Source organism: Ranitomeya variabilis, chromosome 3 (assembly GCF_051348905.1).
Source record: "Ranitomeya variabilis isolate aRanVar5 chromosome 3, aRanVar5.hap1, whole genome shotgun sequence".
In the NCBI taxonomy this organism is placed as follows: domain Eukaryota; kingdom Metazoa; phylum Chordata; class Amphibia; order Anura; family Dendrobatidae; genus Ranitomeya; species Ranitomeya variabilis.
In genome coordinates, this window is record NC_135234.1 from 77821510 (window position 1) to 77839025 (window position 17516).

At 42.7% G+C, this 17516-nt stretch overlaps 1 protein-coding gene across 3 annotated transcripts in view; it reads right to left on the reverse strand.

Moving 5' to 3' along the window:
- Nucleotides 1–1096: 1096 nt before the first annotated feature.
- The window catches only part of LOC143815218 (transient receptor potential cation channel subfamily V member 1-like), a 183235-nt gene continuing 166815 nt past the window's right edge, over nt 1097–17516 (reverse strand). For all 3 annotated transcript variants that reach the window (XM_077294233.1, XM_077294232.1, XM_077294234.1), the window contains 3 exons: nt 9820–9947; nt 8794–8900; nt 1097–3376 (listed from right to left, as the gene is read on the reverse strand). In XM_077294233.1, coding sequence (XP_077150348.1) covers nt 3273–3376; nt 8794–8900; nt 9820–9947 — 339 coding nt within the window. In that variant the 3' untranslated portion in view covers nt 1097–3272. The remainder of the gene's footprint in view (nt 3377–8793; nt 8901–9819; nt 9948–17516) is intronic.

Below are 17516 nucleotides of genomic sequence, written 5' to 3' on the forward strand. Positions count from 1 at the left end.
GACATCTGTTCAGTTCTGCTGATTATTTTGACATAGCACCACTGAATATGTGTTAATCAAGCATATTAGGGATGGTGCAAAGCAGGAAAGATGCAGATGATAAATCAGGTCCATAGGTTCCATTTGGGTTAATTATAGGATGTATCTAACACAACGCCATTGCGGCTATTAAAATTGATAACCATGTTGCAGATGTGAATAGAGTCATGGTCTACTTTTAAAAACTCCATCTAATCTAATATAACCCAATTTTCAAATAAAGACTGCACATAGAGTGTTATTGCTGAGTTTTCAGAACAAAAATTTAGAGGAACCTCCAAGTTTTTGAGAAGTTTTGAGATTTGGAGACTTTCTCTTCAGTTTCCGCTCCAAAAACTCCTTGAAAATCACTGTGTGTACATAGTAATAGAGTGTTTGTCTCCTTTCTGGAATAATGAAGCTATTTTTCTTATAGAAACTTGTGTTAGTCTTCACACCAAACATTGTTTTTATGCAACTTGGACCTGACTTGCAGTGAGATCACAATCCTTGTTAACTTTCCTCCTACCCCCCATTGTTACTCATCTTCTTCTCCATCTCTTCCCAATTACCATTTTCCCCCTTTTTACCTGTTTGAACCTTTAATATTACAAAATATTGAAACATGGTCAGTGTTGGAATACCCTTATCTTAGTTAATGAATAATACATTTCTTCAGCCTCGTGCTCTCCACTTATAGACAACCTGAACTTCCTCTACAACCAGTCTGAACTCCTGGACCGAAAAATGATTACCGTATCTTGTCATATATTTACTATGTATTTCTATGACTACGTTCATTATTTGTATTACATTTTTCCCATATGTGTAAATCATTTTGACAAAATGTAATAAAAAGAAACAGAATCTGGTGAACCCCTTTCAAAGTCATTCAGGTCCGAGCATGCTGGTGTCCACTGCACAACAAGAACTGGCTTCTCTTTATAATGGAAAATTCTATAGAAGATACCATTGTAACCCAATGTAAGAGATTGTCATAGGAAACGCAACATAATCTTCCAATTCTGTATTCGGCCTGCATATAGTCTCTAATTACTACAGTACAGTAACTTCACACTGATATGTAAATTATATTTATTATTAATATACAGTACATGTAAAACTGATATAAATGCACAATTCCATAAAAAGTACAAATATTACAAAAGCCAACGCTATTTTTTTGCTTCCGTGCAGCTAATAAATGGATAAACCATCTGCATTTGCAATCTACTGACAACGTGCAATGATTATATTTTGCTGATATAGAAAAGCAGATTTAAAGCAGAGAATTGTTCATACATCACGGACAATTATAGCGATCCAGCACATTTACAAATGATTTATATTCACCATGATACGTATGCGTTAATACTAATGTAAATGAAAGTCATCTGTTTTAACAGTGCACTATCTTTTCACATTACTACGCCTCTCATTTCGGCATCAGTGCACATTCAGCTAAAAATTCATAATTATAGAGGAAATTCTAAATTTTACATATTCATTTTGAACAATAAATGAAAAAAAAATGTATAAAAACAAGTAAACAATACAAAAATGGTTCTCGGAGTTATACAGACCCCAAGTCAGCAAAAGATGAGATTAGCTACTTCTAGTAACATGACCACAGTAGGCTACAAATTGCCCCCAGTTGGCTGCGATTGCCCACTACGGCCAGGTTGCATTCTTACATGGTGGATGACACATCAGGAGGTAAAGAAGGAAGAGCAAGGTAAAGGTAAGCACCAAGCAGGGATTAGTAGTGCTGAAACACCCCATGGTTTGTAATTGCAGTGCCGCATGCGCTGAGTTTCCCAGTGCCTTACCGATGGGCCACATCTGTGAGACTGCCATTACTAAAAACCTGTCCATGAGCCATCACCATACAACTCCAGTTTCAAAACTATTGCTGCTAGGCTTGACCTTCAGGCCGCTGCAAGTCGTAATAACATTGAAGCATTCCCATGACTTGTGCTCAAACTGAATGTTTCTTTGTCCAATAGTTGCAATAATTTCATCAGAATTCTTGCGATTGTTTTAAGTTGCCTATCACTTTCACTGTCATAGAGAAGCACTGAAGTTTTCACAAGATGTGGTACATCTCCGATTTTACCATGATTCAGCAACAGTCAGGGGAAATGTATTACAGTGGAGAGATTCGCTCGCTGGTTCCCTGTGCTGCAGTACACGCTGCCGGCCAATCAGAGGCTTGACAGGCGGCACATGGCAGTGACATAATGCGCTGCCGGCACACTGGAGTCAGATGCTGGTTTCTGTGCTGGCTATAGAGGATGATGTCATGGGAGGGGAGGAAGGCAAGAAGAATTGTTTATTTGTTTTAAAATGTATTGTGTAAAAATGAAGGACATTATTACTGGAAGGGGCCTAGGAGGAGGACAATATACCTCATGCACGGCAGAGTGCACGTTCGCACTGCTGGCACCATTATAGTCTAGGGGCCTCATCGGTGCATTTGTCTAAATCCCGTCTTGCAGGGGTATTCGGACGTATGCCCCAACGGGTAATTTGCATATAGCGTTAGTTGTATTATAACTTATTTATACTCCTGCAAATTATACTTTTGACAAGAGCATCTTTAGTAAGCTATTCCCCAGCAGTGTTACACCATTAGGGGCGAAAAATCTTCAGGCAAGTTTTCTTTAACTGTAAATTTATTCTGACTTTGTAATCGGGGCATTTGACTCATTGGTATAAATGGAGGAAGATTAGGAAATGAGAATAATAATAATAATAGGCAGTTATTACAGCTGCATACAGACTAGAATAATGTTTGTATTACTTGTCATCTATATTTACTCCTTCCATACTTTTGTGCAGAACCCGGAATGATCCAAACTATTGTAAGTTTATTGTATCTGTGTCATATGTGTAATGTGGAGCTTTATTTATCACCCAGCATAAAAACAGAGAGAAAATTCAATGTTTATATAAGATATTGCAGTAACTAAGAATAATTTTCACGGATGATGTAGCAGATGGAAGAAATTACATCAACGTTTGGTGATGGAGCTGGGGGGATATGAACTAAAAAAATCTGGCACAATTTATTGAACATAATGTAAGTATAGATATAGTGAATACGGCCTGGAACAGATATTTGTAATATTGCTGTAGCAAAACCAATATTTGAAGTGCATCAGTATCTCAGCAGTGAGAGACACTTTCTGGAATATTACCAAAGTCAGTGAGATGTATCTGCAGGCATTATGAACCATTATTATAGAACGATCTTAAACTTTTTCCCCGTCTGATGGACTTGTAGACACGGAATTTAACGGCACTTGCTCCTCTTCACGTGCCCTGTCTTGAACTCTGGAAATCAAATTGCTCCAGCCTGTAAAAGAAATTTGTGTCACTAACATAATCCATATAGTCTATAATAAATCAATTATTTTTCATATGTGATATTAAATAATTGTATGTTCTTTCATTAAAATAAGAATGCATAAGTACTAGGTCTACACATTCCTAAGAATGAATGGATATGTTTACATACCACTAAAGGGAGTCTGTCTTATAAAACTCATACCAGTAACATACACTCACCGGCCACTTTATTAGGTACACCTGTCCAACTTCTTGTTAACACTTAATTTCTAATCAGCCAATCACATGGCGGCAACTCAGTGCATTTAGGCATGTAGACATGGTCAAGACAATCCCCTGCAGTTCAAACCGAGCATCAGTATGGGGAAGAAAGGTGATTTGAGTGCCTTTGAACGTGGCATGGTTGTTGGTGCCAGAAGGGCTGGTCTGAGTATTTCAGAAACTGCTGATTTACTGGGATTTTCACGCACAACCATCTCTAGGGTTTACAGAGAATGGTCCGAAAAAGAAAAAAAATCCAGTGAGCGGCAGTTCTGTGGGCGGAAATGCCTTGTTGATGCCAGAGGTCAGAGGAGAATGGGCAGACTGGTTCGAGCTGATAGAAAGGCAACAGTGACTCAAATCGCCACCCGTTACAACCAAGGTAGGCCTAAGAGCATCTCTGAACGCACAGTGCGTCGAACTTTGAGGCAGATGGGCTACAGCAGCAGAAGACCACACCGGGTACCACTCCTTTCAGCTAAGAACAGGAAACTGAGGCTACAATTTGTACAAGCTCATCGAAATTGGACAGTAGAAGATTGGAAAAACGTTGCTTGGTCTGATGAGTCTCGATTTCTGCTGCGACATTCGGATGGTAGGGTCAGAATTTGGCGTAAACAACATGAAAGCATGGATCCATCCTGCCTTGTATGGAGCATCTTTGGGATGTGCAGCCGACAAATCTGTGGCAACTGTGTGATGCCATCATGTCAATATGGACCAAAATCTCTGAGGAATGCTTCCAGCACCTTGTTGAATCTATGCCACGAAGAATTGAGGCAGTTCTGAAGGCAAAAGGGGGTCCAACCCGTTACTAGCATGGTGTACCTAATAAAGTGGCCGGTGAGTGTACATCGTAGTCGTGTAGTTGCAGAAAATATCCTGTACTGTCCATGAGCTTCATTGACAGCTCTTGCTTTCTCACACTGACACTGCAGGAGTCCAGCGGCTCACTCATAGTGTCAGAGCGAGTGCGCACTCTACGTGGGAGTAGACTCTCTCTCATCTTCAGATCCTCTCTGAAAACACTCATTGCTCATTTATACTGCCAGTCGGTGGTTGGATCGTGGTACTGATGACAAAAGTAGTGACAAGGCACGGTGAGGCTTGTCATAGCCCCGTGAGCAAACACGAACAGGAATTTGAGTTTAGGAAGCTGTGAAGGATGACATCGGAAAGATCACACATATCCCACCACTGACACCTATATGTGGAAAACCACTCCTTGCTGCTCCACCTGACATCACTAATACATTGAGGGGTCACGCTGTACGGTCTCCCACTTTCACCAATGTGACAGTCCGCTCCCCTCTGGGGATACGTAAGGTTAGCTTGGTACAATTTTACACCCCCCATGTACACACGAGCACGTGGAGACACATGGAGTGAGAGAGGGTGGCCCACGCATCCGCTGGCATGGCACAACACTCGCTCACAAACCTGACAAGCTGAGAAACCTCTTTTACTAGCACCAGTGAAACAGATCCTTGCCAGCCCTGGCAGGACTGCCACCAGTTCCTCGTTAGCTATAAACTCGATCCATTACCAGGATTATATCAGGCCAGAAACCAGCCTCGGTAGCTTGTGACGTTAAACAGAAAACACGGACGTGTGAATTTGTAAATCGATATAAAAGAGCAGCCCAAGGTTAATTGGATATTTAATCACCTTAAGGACATGATAGGCAAAACACTATAAACAGTATGGATATACATACAGTATACAATGGTCAGATATGCAAATACAGGTGGTGTTACAATAAGTATAAGCAGATGTCACAAAAGTCAGTTACTGGCTTGATGTTCGGCCTTGTTCCTGGCAATTGTTAGTAGTCCCGGGCGCAATACTCACCTTACTTCCTCCACGTCCCGGGTCCCTCACTGTGTCTCTCCTGCACTTCGGGGTCCCCAGCCGCGCTGGGGATCCCGCTCTTCACGCATGAGCGCTAGACCGCTTAGGTCGCAGTCACGCGCATTCTAGGCTTCTTAATGCTGCCGGGCTGTACTGATCCGGAAGCACTGCCATGCTTGGGCACTGGCCCCCAGGTATATCAGACTGCTTTCTTCTAGAGGAAATGCCTGATTATTATGGTGCTTACCTCAGTACCCTCTTGTGGTTCCACTTAGGTGATACTCTGTTCTGTCCCTGTTACTGAGCGTTCCCTGTGCATACTCTGCTCTGTCCCTGTTACTCTGCGTTCCTTGTGCATACTCGGCTTTGCCCCTGTTACTGAGTGTTCCCTGTGCATACTCTGCTCTGTCCCTGTTACCATGCATTCCTTGTGCATTCCTTTGACCTGTCTCCCTGGTACTGGCAATTGCGATATACCTTCCCCCCTAGGCCTGCCCCTAGCGGTCCCTGTATAGGGGTCGGTTCCACCTGGCCAGCTCGCTCAGGGTCAGTCGGCTCCATGATCCAGTGGGTCTAATCCGTGTGCCGTAACAGCAATAACATGGAAGTTGTGGGGTTGCCAATTGTTTCCGGCTTCTGTCAACACGAAACATGGTATGACCTCCCTCAGTGAACAATTGCTGCAGCCTCGCATGAACACTCAACCCTCTTGGTTGGTCACTCCCCTTCCCACCCCAAGGATGGCCCTCGCTTCCCTCCCCTGGGATCTGGCATCTGAAACTCCAAAACCTATCATGGATCATAACTTCTCAACAGAAGGTCATAAGGCATTGGTTTTGGTGCCATCAGATGCAGACAGGCCCGTTATCCTTGGACACTAAACAAAGCTTTGATACCTGACTTCTACTAGATGTTTTACATATCTCCCCACCCTGTGATGCTAGAATGGATGAAGACCCCAGCAGGCATTCGGCCCTTTCCCAAGATGTCGAAACTGTAACTAGTATATAGCTAGGATGTACGATAACTCCATAACTCCTTATGAAGTTATGGCTCCTATCCTGCCAGGAAGGTCTTGGAACCAGCTAGGCTGCTGGAGGTGTGATCTTTTCCACTTTGAGCTGTTGAATCTGGACCACCTTCTAAGCAAGATGTCGTGTTCCAGCTTCACATGGAAGGGGGGCATAACCTCAGATCGGATATGATACAGTTGATTGGCGTGAAATTACATCCCCCATATTATTAACAGGAGTGCTGGCTGTGAGCCTTTGGCCACTCCAAGGGTGCACCAAAGTGCCCTCTTGTGCATACTAATTAAACGTGAATTTTTCTGCAACTACACACTACACACTAAAAGGTATGGTACTGGTATGATTTGTACAGGGGCTAAAACCACTATATAGATTTTTAAGTAGCTAAATTCGTGGTTTGGGTGCCACAGACTCCCTTTATGTCGTTAAGAATTGACGTAACAATAAGACCAACTTTTGTACTTCATTTTTGAGATGCATAAATAATTGATCTCTTCATTTTCAATAAATAAATTATCAAATTAGCCAGAGAATAAAAAAAAATGTTTACACAGTGCATTTATATGATTCCTGCTAGATATACAGTTAGGTCCATATATATTTGGACAGAGACAACATTTTTCTCATTTTGGTTATAGACATTACCACAATTTAATTTTAAACAAAACAATTCAGATGCAGTTGAAGTTCAGACTTTTAGCTTTCATTTGAGGGTATCCATATTAAAATTGGATGAAGAGTTTAGGAGTTTCAGCTCCTTAACATGTGCCACCCTGTTTTTTAAAGGGACCAAAAGTAATTGGACAATTGACTCCAAGGCTATTTCATGGACAGGTGTGGGCAATCCCTTCATTATGTCATTCTCAACTAAGCAGATAAAAGGCCTGGAGTTGATTTGAGGTGTGGTGCTTGCATTTGGAAGGTTTTCCTATGAAGTAAACATGCGGTCAAAAGTGCTCTCCATGAAGATGAAACAAGCCATTCTTAAGCTGCGAAAACAGAGAAAAAACCCATCCGAGAAATTGCTACAATATTAGGAGTGGCAAAATGTACAGTTTGGTACATCCTGAGAAAGAAAGAAAGCACTGGTGAATTTATCAATAAATAAAGACCTGGGCGCCCACGGAAGACAACAGTGGTGGGTGATCGCAGAATAATCTCCATGGTGAAGAGAAACCCCTTCACAACAGCCAACCAAGTGACCAACACTCTCCAGGAGGTCGGCGTATCAATATCCAAATCTACCATAAAGAGAAGACTGCATGAAAGTAACTACAGAGGGTTCACTGCACGGTGCAAGTCACTCATAAGCATCAAGAATAAAAAGGCTAGACTGGACTTTGCTAAAAAACATCTAAAAAAGCCAGCACAGTTCAGGAAGAACATTCTTTGGACAGATGAAACCAAGATCAACCTCTACCAGAATGATGGAAAGAGAAAAGTATGGCGAAGGCTTGGTACAGCTCATGATCCAAAGCATACCACATCATCTGTAAAACACGGCGGAGGCAGTGTGATGGCTTGGGCATGCATGGCTGCCAGTGGCACTGGGTCACTAGTGTTTATTGATGATGTGACACAGGACAGAAGCAGCCGAATGAATTCTGAAGTATTCAGAGCCATACTGTGTGCTCAGATCCAGCCAAATGCAGCAAAACTGATTGGTCGTCGTTTCATACTACAGATGGACAATGACCCAAAACATGAAGCCAAAGCAACCCAGGAGTTAATTAAAGCAAAGAAGTGGAATATTCTGGAATGGCCAAGTCAGTCACCTGATCTCAACCCGATTGAGCAGCATTTCACTTGTTAAAGACTAAACTTCAGACAGAAAGGCCCACAAACAAACAGCAACTGAAAACCATCACAGTGAAGGCCTGGCAGAGCATCAAAAAGGAGGAAACACAGTGTCTGGTGATGTCCATGAGTTCAAGACTTCAGGCAGCCATTGCCAACAAAGGGTTTTCAACCAAGTACTAGAAATGAACATTTTATTTAAAATTATTGAATCTGTCCAATTACTTTTGGTCCCTTTAAAAACAGGGTGGCACATGTTAAGGAGCTGAAACTCCTAAACCCTTCATCCAATTTTAATGTGGATACCCTCAAATGAAAGCTGAAAGTCTGAACTTCAACTGCATCTGAATTGTTTTGTTTAAAATTCATTGTGGTAATGTCTATAACCAAAATGAGAAAAATGTTGTCTCTGTCCAAATATATATGGACCTAACTGTATCTAGGTATTATTACCATATGGATATATTTTTTTTATTGCTCTTACCTTTTGGTGGTTTGTAAAGTTTTTCTTTTGCTTTTTCTTTATCACCTGGTTCCTCATTAATGCAGAACTGATTCTTCCCAAATGATCCCCACTGCATTTCCTCCACCCTTCAAGGCAGAAAAACAAGTTATTTGACTTTTTGCTTCTGGAGAACTACACTATTATCTGTCTGTCTACTGTATCTATCTATGTAGAGACTCTGCTGTAAATGATTACAGACTTAGCATTAATGTCTGGTCCTTGATAGCATTGGGGTCTTGTTAAGATAATGCATCAGGGCCCATGTGTTTCAATCTCCATTCCTGGTTCTTTGTTACATTCAGGAAAAAAAGAGTTTTCCCACAAATGAAATGTATCACCTCTCCACTGCACAGATAAATATCTGATCACTGTGGATCTACTGTTGGTCCTGATCTTCCTCACAGTAGTCGGAGATTGAATGGAGCAACTTGACTGTTGCCACTCCATTGTTTATGAGACCAAGGGAAGAAGAGCTCCATGCCCCTATTCTAATGATTAGTTGGGGTCCCAGTGGTGAAGCCTCCAGGATTCAAAAATGTCTCACTTCTTGACGAATAGGTGAAACATATTTTTTGGAGGAAACATCTATGATAAGCACAAATGAATGAAAAACCATCAGTCCCCTCTGTGTTCTGAAGATATTTTAAAGATCTCACATAGCAAATACACACAGATGTTCACCTGACAGAACCACTTACAGTATAAAACTACAGCAGAGTCAAAAACAAAATGAGTATTTTTCTAGAACACTTGCTTATGTAAAAGGGAACGGCTCCGGACAGATCACAGAATTAGGTCATGCATAGTCAGCCTCACCCTCTTTTTGCCACACGTGGCACTGCTAATTCTATGTTTATTGCTGTACATATTTAGATAACCAGACTCTGCTCTTGGGTCCGCAATGCTCAAGACATGATTAGAGATGGAACTGTGCATGTATAAGACCGACCTGCTATTGCCTTCTGTAGCTCCGCAGTGCAGAACAGTAGATTTAACCATTCCTACCTAAAACACCATCTTTCATCTGGTTTTCCATAACGTGTATTCCCTACGGTCAGGAGGCGACCACATCTCAGTTTTTTTCTAATGAATCTTGGAAGGAATCTTTCAATATCCAATATTGTAGCAGCTCTCTGTAGAAGAAAAAAACCCTATTAGATCCCACACCGATTTTCAGGTGCTTTTAACAGCATGAAAAATACATTATAGAGAGAGATTGTAGATCCCAGTAGAACCAGTATTCCTCCTACCTCTTTTGCCTGTAACATGGTGGACAGTGTCACTGTACCCGCCTTATGTCGAACTGAACATGAAGAGGAAGTCAGAGACCAGCTGCAGCCTGGACTTCCTCTTCATGTTTCTTCATGTTCAATTTGTCAAAAGGCGGAGACAATAACTCCAGCAATGATTGGGCGCCGGGCTCCACGTCATACAGCCGCACGAGACCCGGGACCAGGAATGCCAACAATGCAGGAACGGTGCCAGCACAGGAGGTGAGTATAAGCTTTTTTATTTTCTATCGGGACCAAGCGTGGGGTGTGAGAAGGGATTGTCCTAATAGTGGACAACCCATTTGAAACCGCTAGAGTTGTTGCCAGCTGTTGTAACTTTCATCTCTCTTGGGATTGACAGGAGAGGGACGGGGGGTGGGAACTAAGCTCTAGAAGAAGTGTGTTCTCCATCTCTGGGTTACTTTTCATTTCTTAGCATTAACACATTAAGTATATGTTAGAAGTGTGTGTGTACACTCACCGGCCACTTTATTAGGTACACCTGTCCAACTTCTTGTTAACACTTAATTTCTAATCAGCCAATCACATGGCGGCAACTCAGTGCATTTAGGCATGTAGACATGGTCAAGACAATCTCCTGCAGTTCAAACCGAGCATCAGTATGGGGAAGAAAGGTGATTTGAGTGCCTTTGAACGTGGCATGGTTGTTGGTGCCAGAAGGGCTGGTCTGAGTATTTCAGAAACTGCTGATCTACTGGGATTTTCACGCACAACCATCTCTAGGGTTTACAGAGAATGGTCCGAAAAAGAAAAAAAATCCAGTGAGCGGCAGTTCTGTGGGCGGAAATGCCTTGTTGATGCCAGAGGTCAGAGGAGAATGGGCAGACTGGTTCGAGCTGATAGAAAGGCAACAGTGACTCAAATCGCCACCCGTTACAACCAAGGTAGGCCTAAGAGCATCTCTGAACGCACAGTGCGTCGAACTTTGAGGCAGATGGGCTACAGCAGCAGAAGACCACACCGGGTACCACTCCTTTTAGCTAAGAACAGGAAATGGAGGCTACAATTTGTACAAGCTCATCGAAATTGGACAGTAGAAGATTGGAAAAACGTTGCTTGGTCTGATGAGTCTCGATTTCTGCTGCGACATTCGGATGGTAGGGTCAGAATTTGGCGTAAACAACATGAAAGCATGGATCCATCCTGCCTTGTATGGAGCATCTTTGGGATGTGCAGCCGAGAAATCTGCGGCAACTGTGTGATGCCATCATGTCAATATGGACCAAAATCTCTGAGGAATGCTTCTAGCACCTTGTTGAATCTATGCCACGAAGAATTGAGGCAGTTCTGAAGGCAAAAGGGGGTCCAACCCGTTACTAGCATGGTGTACCTAATAAAGTGGCCGGTGAGTGTATATGTGTAATACACTGTATAAATATATACTGTGAGACAGTGACCCCTGTTACAGCTAGGGGGCGCTGTTTGTTCTCCCCAGGATATGCACAGAGGCGTAGTGAGGCCATGAGGGGGCTTTACAGTCGCAGGTGTGGCTGTGATTACAATTGTTAAAAGCCCTGTAGTATAGAGAGGTTTTAGAAGTGAGTCTGAGGAGTCTCAGGTGTGTCAGGGCCAGAGTGAGGCCTGACAACCCACAGCATACACAGTGGTGCTGCTGTCCATGATGACTGATCACGGATGTGGACAGGTCTTGTGCCCAGAGGTGAACCAGAGGTAGACTGTCCTGTGACCGAAGGAAGGACCAGCGTGTGTCACAGCTGCAGACAGGAGGATGTCAAGGTCTGTGTACGGCTGTGAGTAGAGACTGTGATACAGTGGTGCAGGACACCCATGGAAATAGTCAGAGGACTAGCATGTGTAGTGACTGCAATATAAAGAATGCTGTTATGAACTGGTGTAAACTGAACAGTGTTCAGTGAACACTGAAGTTATGTGCATTTAAGTTATATGCTTGGAACCTTTTCTGTGAGATGATAACGCATTAAAGAGACCATTTATGTTTGAACTTTGTGGGTCACTGCCTCTTCACTTCTACCGGTGCACTACAATACACACACACACATATATATATATATAATCATTAAACCCCTACAGCCAAAATCTTTGTAATAAGGCTTATGCATCATTAAGAACAACACCGATAATAAAAATATGTAAGCCAAGAAATAAAAAGAAATAATTTTATTGAAAAATAACATTTCAAACAACGTATAGGTGTTAATATGGGAGAACATAACTGCAGCTAAAAGTAAAGACACCTGGAAAATGTCATGAGTAATAACCTCTCTCCTAAAATATAAAGAAATTACCAGGATACCTAATGTATTTAGCCAAGTAGTGCCAAGCACACCAACCTCACATTATGTGTATGTTTGAAGTGTATGTAGGTATATGTGTATTATATATATATATATATATATATATATATATATATATATATATATATATGTTATGGTTCTCAATGGCAAAAGAACATAGCCCAGCAAACATAAGAACTAGCTCTTGGAAGGATGGAAACTAAACTGACCATGAACTAAACCTGCCGCACAACTAACAGTAGCCGGGTAGCGTAGCCTGCGTTTTATCCCTAGACGCCCAGCGCCGGCCGGAGGACTAACTAATCCTGGCAGAGGAAAATATAGTCCTGGCTCACCTCTAGAGAAATTTCCCCGAAAGGCAGACAGAGGCCCCCACAAATATTGGCGGTGATTTTAGATGAAATGACAAACATAGTATGAAAATAGGTTTAGCAAAATTGAGGTCCGCTTACTAGATAGCAGGAAGACAGAAAGGGCACTTTCATGGTCAGCTGAAAACCCTATCAAAATACCATCCTGAAATTACTTTAAGACTCTAGTATTAACTCATAACATCAGAGTGGCAATTTCAGATCACAAGAGCTTTCCAGACACAGAAACGAAACTACAGCTGTGAACTGGAACAAAATGCAAAAACAAACAAGGACTAAGTCCAACTTAGCTGGGAGTTGTCTAGCAGCAGGAACATGCACAGAAAGGCTTCTGATTACAATGTTGACCGGCATGGAAGTGACAGAGGAGCAAGGCTAAATAGCGACTCCCACATCCTGATGGAAACAGGTGAACAGAGAGGATGATGCACACCAGTTCAATTCCACCAGTGGCCACCGGGGGAGCCCAAAATCCAATTTCACAACATATATATATATATATATATATATATATATATATATATAAAATGTGTAGATAAATGGTGTGTGTGTGTATATATATATATATATGCGGTATATGTATATATACACTGCATATATGTATCTTTATGTAAATATTTGTGACATTTGTCTGCAGTAGTGCGTCTCAAGCAGTGAGGTGCCCTTAAGGTACCTTCACACGAAGCGACGCTGCAGCGATACAGACAACGATGCCGATCACTGCAGCATCGCTGTTTGGTCGCTGGAGAGCTGTCACACAGACCGCTCTCCAGCGACCAACGATGCCGAGGTCCCCGGGTAACCAGGGTAAACATCGGGTTGCTAAGCGCAGGGCCACGCTTAGTAACCCAATGTTTACCCTGGTTACCAGTGTAAAATGTAAAAAACAAACAGTACATACTCACCTTCGCGTCCCCCGGCGTCCGCTTCCTGCACTGACTGTGAGTGCCGGCCCTAACAGCAGAGCGGTGATGTCACCGCTGTGCTGTGCTTTCACTTTACGGCTGGCGCTCAGTCAGTGCAGGAAGCGGACGGCGAGGGACGTGTGACAGACATCAGAGGGTGAGTATGTACTGTTTGTTTTTTTACATTTTACACTGGTAACCAGGGTAAACATCGGGTTACTAAGCGCGGCCCTGCGCTTAGTAACCCGATATTTACCCTGGTTACCATTGTAAAACATCGCTGGTATCGTTGCTTTTGCTGTCAAACACAACGATACACGGCGATCTGACGACAAAATAAAGTTCTGAACTTTAACCAACGACCAGCGATATCACAGCAGGATCCTGATCGCTGCTGTGTGTCAAACACAACGATATCGCTATCCAGGACGCTGCAACGTCACGGATCGCTAGCGATATCGTTTAGTGTGAAGGTACCTTTAGTTGTTCTTGAGATCCAGATGATGGGATAATTTTAAAGCTGCAGTAACATAACCTTAGATTCTCTCCTCAGAAAGAATCGTCCAATGGTAATGGTAATGACACAGATGAGTGTCGTTTGATGATTTCCACTCGCCCACAGACCGGAAAGGGTGCGTGCCATCCGATCTGCGCTGCAAATCGCAGCATGCTACGATTTTTTTCTCATGCTGAATTGGTATGAGAAAAAAACGCTGATCAGCACTGCCCCATAGTATAGCATTGGTCCGAGTGTTATCTTCTAAAACATCCGATAGCACTCATCCGATGTATATGCTTGCAAGGCTGAGTCATACAAGTGATTATAAATTTCACAGTCCTTTGTAAGCATTCAGGAGACAGATACAAATCTAAATAGCTTTAGCTCTGCCTCTACAAGTGGAGACACATTTTAACATTTAGTGGAGGCAAAATGAATCATTGCCAAGGCGAAGGAAAGTATAGCTATGACTCTGGCTAAAGTAGATACTATTTGTATGCAATCATATTGGAATTTGCGCCATCACCCCAGTCGTAGCCATTAGATATCAGATACTGTGATTTACCTTTATGATAGGAGAAGTATTATCATTTGCTTTCCTACTGTGGAATTTAGTAATGAGCAATGACGACTACAAAATAAGAGTCAATTAAAATACAGTAATGAGTATACAGAAACAATGAGCAATGTATCACGCGGTTTAATGTTCCCACTTTTAATTCCTTAAGACTAATATTGAAACTGAGACATAAAATGTAAGAAAAGTTTATGATGTGTAGTTGCAGTTTGATGAAGGTGTCAGACAACCAAGAAGGTGTCAGAAATCTGATGACAGATCATGTTACTCTCAAAGCAAAGGTTAACATCCCATTAACAGAACCCTGATGACAGCCCCCTCATCCCCTCTTAGGAACCTACCCCCAGCGTCACTGTGCAATTAGATGAAAGGACAATTTTCTTTTACTTTCTCTATAAAACCAGGGACAGATAGAGATCTGTGTTGTAAATTGTATGGATCCAACCAAACAACTCCTCATATATCAGTGGTCAAGACCCCGCTAAGAAGGGACAATAACTCCATAGAGTAGGGTGCAACTTTAATCAACCTTGATATAATTCTTTATCATAGAACTAATTATGGAAACATCATGCAAGTATTTGGTATTTAAAAGGAAATAATTCAAGGGGATTTTGGACTTTTTCGTCCCTATCAGTATATGCTAGTTTAAAGGGAATCTCTCAGCAAGATTTCATCCCCAACACTATTTATATGCACATGTAGCTCTTTCAGAGACAAGTCCAGCAATACCTTTACATGGCCAGTCTGTTGCTCTATTACTGAATAATCAGCATTTTACTTGATATGCAAATGAGGCTGAAGAGCTACTTGTAGTCCCTGCCCAGTGCCGCCTCCTCCTGTGTGACTGACGGATCCTTTCCATGAAGTCATACAGCATAGAGGCCATTTGCCAAGCCTCAGAAATAGAGTTAGTGGGACAGAGGCTTAAGATCCCCATATTCAGCCTCATTTGCATATCAATTAAAACGCCGATCTTGCAGTAACGGAGGATCAGACTGGCCATGTAAATGTATTGCTGGACTTGTCTTTGAAAGAGCTACATGTACATATAAATAGTTTTGGGGGCGAAATCCTGCTGACAGATTCCATTTAAATTAATTAAGTCAAGAGTTACTCCCTGTCCCCAGGTCCCCGGCTGTGCCTCTGACGCTGCCCCAGTCTTGTCTTGGTCGACTGGCTGCAGCAGCAACATGATTACTACAGAGCAGGTGACCATTGCCACCAATCCCAGTGATTTGCTGCAGACGGAATGTGCACTGTAGTCGTGAAGTCACCACTGCAGTCAGTCCTTGAAGACACATAGGGTGAGTGTCCACGGTAAGTAAACGCTGCGTGATTGACGCTGCAGCGTCAAACACGCAGCGTCCAGATGTTCCAGCACAGTGGAGGGGATTTGTTGAAATCCCGTGTCCACTATGCGTGGAAACCCGCACACGGCGGCCCTGCGACTCCGGACATGCTGCGCGTCTTTTCAGATCGCAGCATGTCCGTACACCTTGCGGGGACGCAGCGTCCCTGCAAGGCATATTACAGGGCCCTATGGCGAGGGGTGCGATGATCCCGGATGTGTACTGTACACATCCGGCACCATCGCGTCCCAGAAAGGGGGCGGGGCTTAGCGCCGAGCGGCTTCGCCGCTGCGGCAATACCGCCGGCCATCCTGAGCGTGGACACGCACCCATACAGTGGCAGTGACAATTGCTGGACCTGGGGAGAGGAGTTGAATAATACTTAAATGTATTATATTAACTGAGTGGGAGCCAGAGGAAAGGAAAAAGTTGTTACTGGAAAGTTTCTTTAATGTCCTCATTTATAATGTGAATTCAGATATTGTGGATGGAGCTTGAGAGTGACAGCACTCCACGATTTGATGCTCAGCTCTTCTGAGACTGCAGGACATGGGACATGTAACAAAGACTAAAAATTGACTTTATTGTGAATAATTTTACATGGAAAAAAATCCCTTGCGCACAGAGATTACTTACTCCTCGGGCCTTTCCAGTGGTCACATATAGTGGTCCCATCTGCTATAATGAGACCTCGTCTGAGTCACTTCTTTATCTTTTCTCTAGCGTGACAGTAACAATATGTGAAATCTGCTGTTCGCAAACTGAGTCATGTTAATGTGAATGGAGAAGCATGAGGCTATTCTGTGGGACGTGCGGATGTCTGGTTGGACCTAAGATTAACTTTGTTCTGTTTTTCTTTCTCGCAGTTACAATAAATGATGTAACTGAATTTTGCAAATTACTGAACAGAATTATCAACTTATTTGTAAAACTGAGAGACCAAAGGAGTCCAATAAAGTCCATGACTTTCTGAGTTTTCAGATTGTAAGCTTATAATACTGTTACTGATACAATACTGATAAGAAATGTAATCTCCACCAAGGAACCCTGGGACATAAGGAGGAAGCCCTCGGGGATGGTAACAGCAGGCGCAGAGATATGGACTCCACAGATAAAAGAAAGGGATTTCCAGTCTTAGGCAACAAGACTGACTGCAGACTTGTGAATCCTCACATTGTGCGCACTGTGAGGATTCTCCGGTGCCGGGAGCAGACGGTCATGTGACCGCAATTATGTAATTTGCATGCTTCCAACCACATTATGACTAGACATGTCCGGCACCCATCTAGTTGGCAAATCACCACATGTATGCAAATCACGTACTTGCGATCATGTGCTATCCGCTCCCGGCACCGACACCATAGAATCCTCGACTTGTAGCCTAAGGTCAGACAGCCCATTTATTATAATATAGCTCAAGCTATACACAA